The 2,218-nt window shown below is 35.1% G+C and overlaps 1 protein-coding gene across 1 annotated transcript in view; it reads left to right on the forward strand.

Moving 5' to 3' along the window:
- Positions 1-1,028, forward strand: part of LOC110033438 (probable protein phosphatase 2C 75) — a 2,507-nt gene extending 1,479 nt beyond the window's left edge. The window contains exons 3-5 of the mRNA XM_020737449.1: positions 8-62; positions 498-603; positions 734-1,028. Coding sequence (XP_020593108.1) covers positions 8-62; positions 498-603; positions 734-774 — 202 coding nt within the window. The 3' untranslated portion in view covers positions 775-1,028. The remainder of the gene's footprint in view (positions 1-7; positions 63-497; positions 604-733) is intronic.
- The last annotated feature ends 1,190 nt before the right edge of the window (positions 1,029-2,218 follow it).

A 2,218-nucleotide genomic window follows, 5' to 3' on the forward strand; every position in this document is an offset into this window, starting at 1 on the left:
TCGACTCACGGGCGGTTCTCAGCCGCGGGGGGCGGACGGTGCCGCTCTCTATCGACCATAAGGTTAGTGGCAACCTCGTAAATTCTTTTTATCTGGGGGTTATGTCTGTATTCTTCGGTGGTGGACCACTGTACGTTCTAGCTATGAACGCTGGCCACGTATTTGTTTTCTGTTGGAACTTGGCAGGAGGAGATTCCGTTACGTAATTATTTCTTCCGAGGGTTTGGATCGAACCCCGCGTCTGGATCAAATAAGTGCTCTCGTATTCAACTTTCCCGAAAAAAATATATATTTGAGACACGTTTAAAAATTTGTTGAAACACGTGGTCCAATAAAAGCAAGGGTGAGTGTATACCTGTCTGTTAGGTGGAAAGTCTGATACTGACAGCGTGCTTAATTACCTAATCAAGGTTTAAGAATGAATAATTAGGTTCGATTTAATTTATTTGGTCCTGGGAGCTTTGATTAAGGATTATGAAGTATTATTTACGTTGCAGCCTGATCGGCCGGATGAATTGGCCAGAATTGAAGCAGTTGGTGGGCGGGTGATCTATGTGAACGGAGCTAGGGTGCAGGGAATCCTGGCGATGTCGCGGGCATTAGGTATGATCTTTGATCTTTTATATCGCTTATAGCAGTTTCAGGATTATTACACCGTGCCTATTAATCTTGTTGGTTTTGTAATATAAATGCTTAATTGATTTTATTATTGGTTTGATAATGTTCTTTTAAGGTGATATGATATGCAACACTAAGCACTGGAATGGAGATTAGAGATTCAAATAGTTGTCCAGAATTGTTGATATGGCATTAATAACGTGATCTTTATGGAAAGGGTCTTGTTTTTTTTTTCTTTTTGGGGTCGCGATTTAGAAACATACCATACAATTCATATGAGTTTACATGTTTAACACGGGCTGTTTGATAGTATATTTAACTTAGGATTTATGCCAGATTTAAGTGAAATCCTGCTAGATAGTTATTTTGAACAAAATAATCCCTGGATGCCGTGAATTCGGATTCCTTGGATTTTACTTGAAAATCCCAAATTTACTAAAGCACAAAAATCGATGGATTGAACTTCAAGGGAGCCATAACAACTTCTTAAATCCTTTCAGAAATCACGAAACAGTTTTATTGGATTTACAATATTTAATAAATCCGTTATTAGACATTTTTCTGAATTTAACCCATTCAAGATTTAGTAAATTGAGATTTACGAAATCCAGATATTTTAGATCTCACTTGTTGCCAAACAACATCTTAGGGGTTGTATGGCAGCTGGTTTTAAGCAAGATTTTGGCAGGATTTGGGCTATAACAAAGAATGCATCAGTAAATCCTGAGCTCCCGTAAATTCTAAAATGTCGCCTATTCACGATTCAATCCTAGTTTTTGTAAATCTCGCAGGGGTTGCGTGTTTACAAGTAGAATTTATTAAATAGGATTTATCAAATCTCGTAAATGCAGATTAACCAAATCCTAAGGTGCTTAAATCCTTAAAATTGTTTGACATGTTAGTAAGTAATTTCTGATAAATCGTGAGAAGATGTTTGCCAACTTTAAAAAGATTTAACAGGATTCGTTTGGGCAAGAATTCAATGATAAATAATAATGAAAGATACAAATGTATCTAAAAGCTCAAAAGTGCATGAAAGAATGTGAATTTATATTTATTAATAAATAATCATTTTTTTAAGCTAATTATTTATTAAGCAATAACTTAATATAATTATATAAATTATGAATTATTTAGAATTTTGTTAAATAATTTAAAATTTAAATATAATATAATCATTAATTAACTATTAAATAATTATATTTAAATTTTTTAAATTATAACTAATTTGTTATTTTATAGATTAAACATTAATTATTTGTCAATTAAATTAATAAAACTAATTTAAATAAAAGTTAGTTATGACTCATATACTACATAAGAGGCGGATCCTGGAGGGAGGGAGAGAGGGAGAGAGGGAGGGAGGGAGCGGAGTGAAGTAGAAACATCTATCAAATTGGAGTAATTTTTACTTATGTGAGTTTGGGATGGCCCCGCGGTAGATACAAAAATAATTTGTTATTACATGTTGCCAGCTGCTCCGTAGGTAAAATTGCCGAACCTCTTACTTGTCAAACCTCCTTAAGGGTCTGTTTGGCGCAGCTGCAGATTGTCAGCTTTTCAGCTGCAGCTGCGCTGCCCCAGGAAGCCGCTGTGGGGG

This window comes from Phalaenopsis equestris, unplaced genomic scaffold (assembly GCF_001263595.1).
Source record: "Phalaenopsis equestris unplaced genomic scaffold, ASM126359v1 Scaffold000002, whole genome shotgun sequence".
NCBI lineage: Eukaryota > Viridiplantae > Streptophyta > Magnoliopsida > Asparagales > Orchidaceae > Phalaenopsis > Phalaenopsis equestris.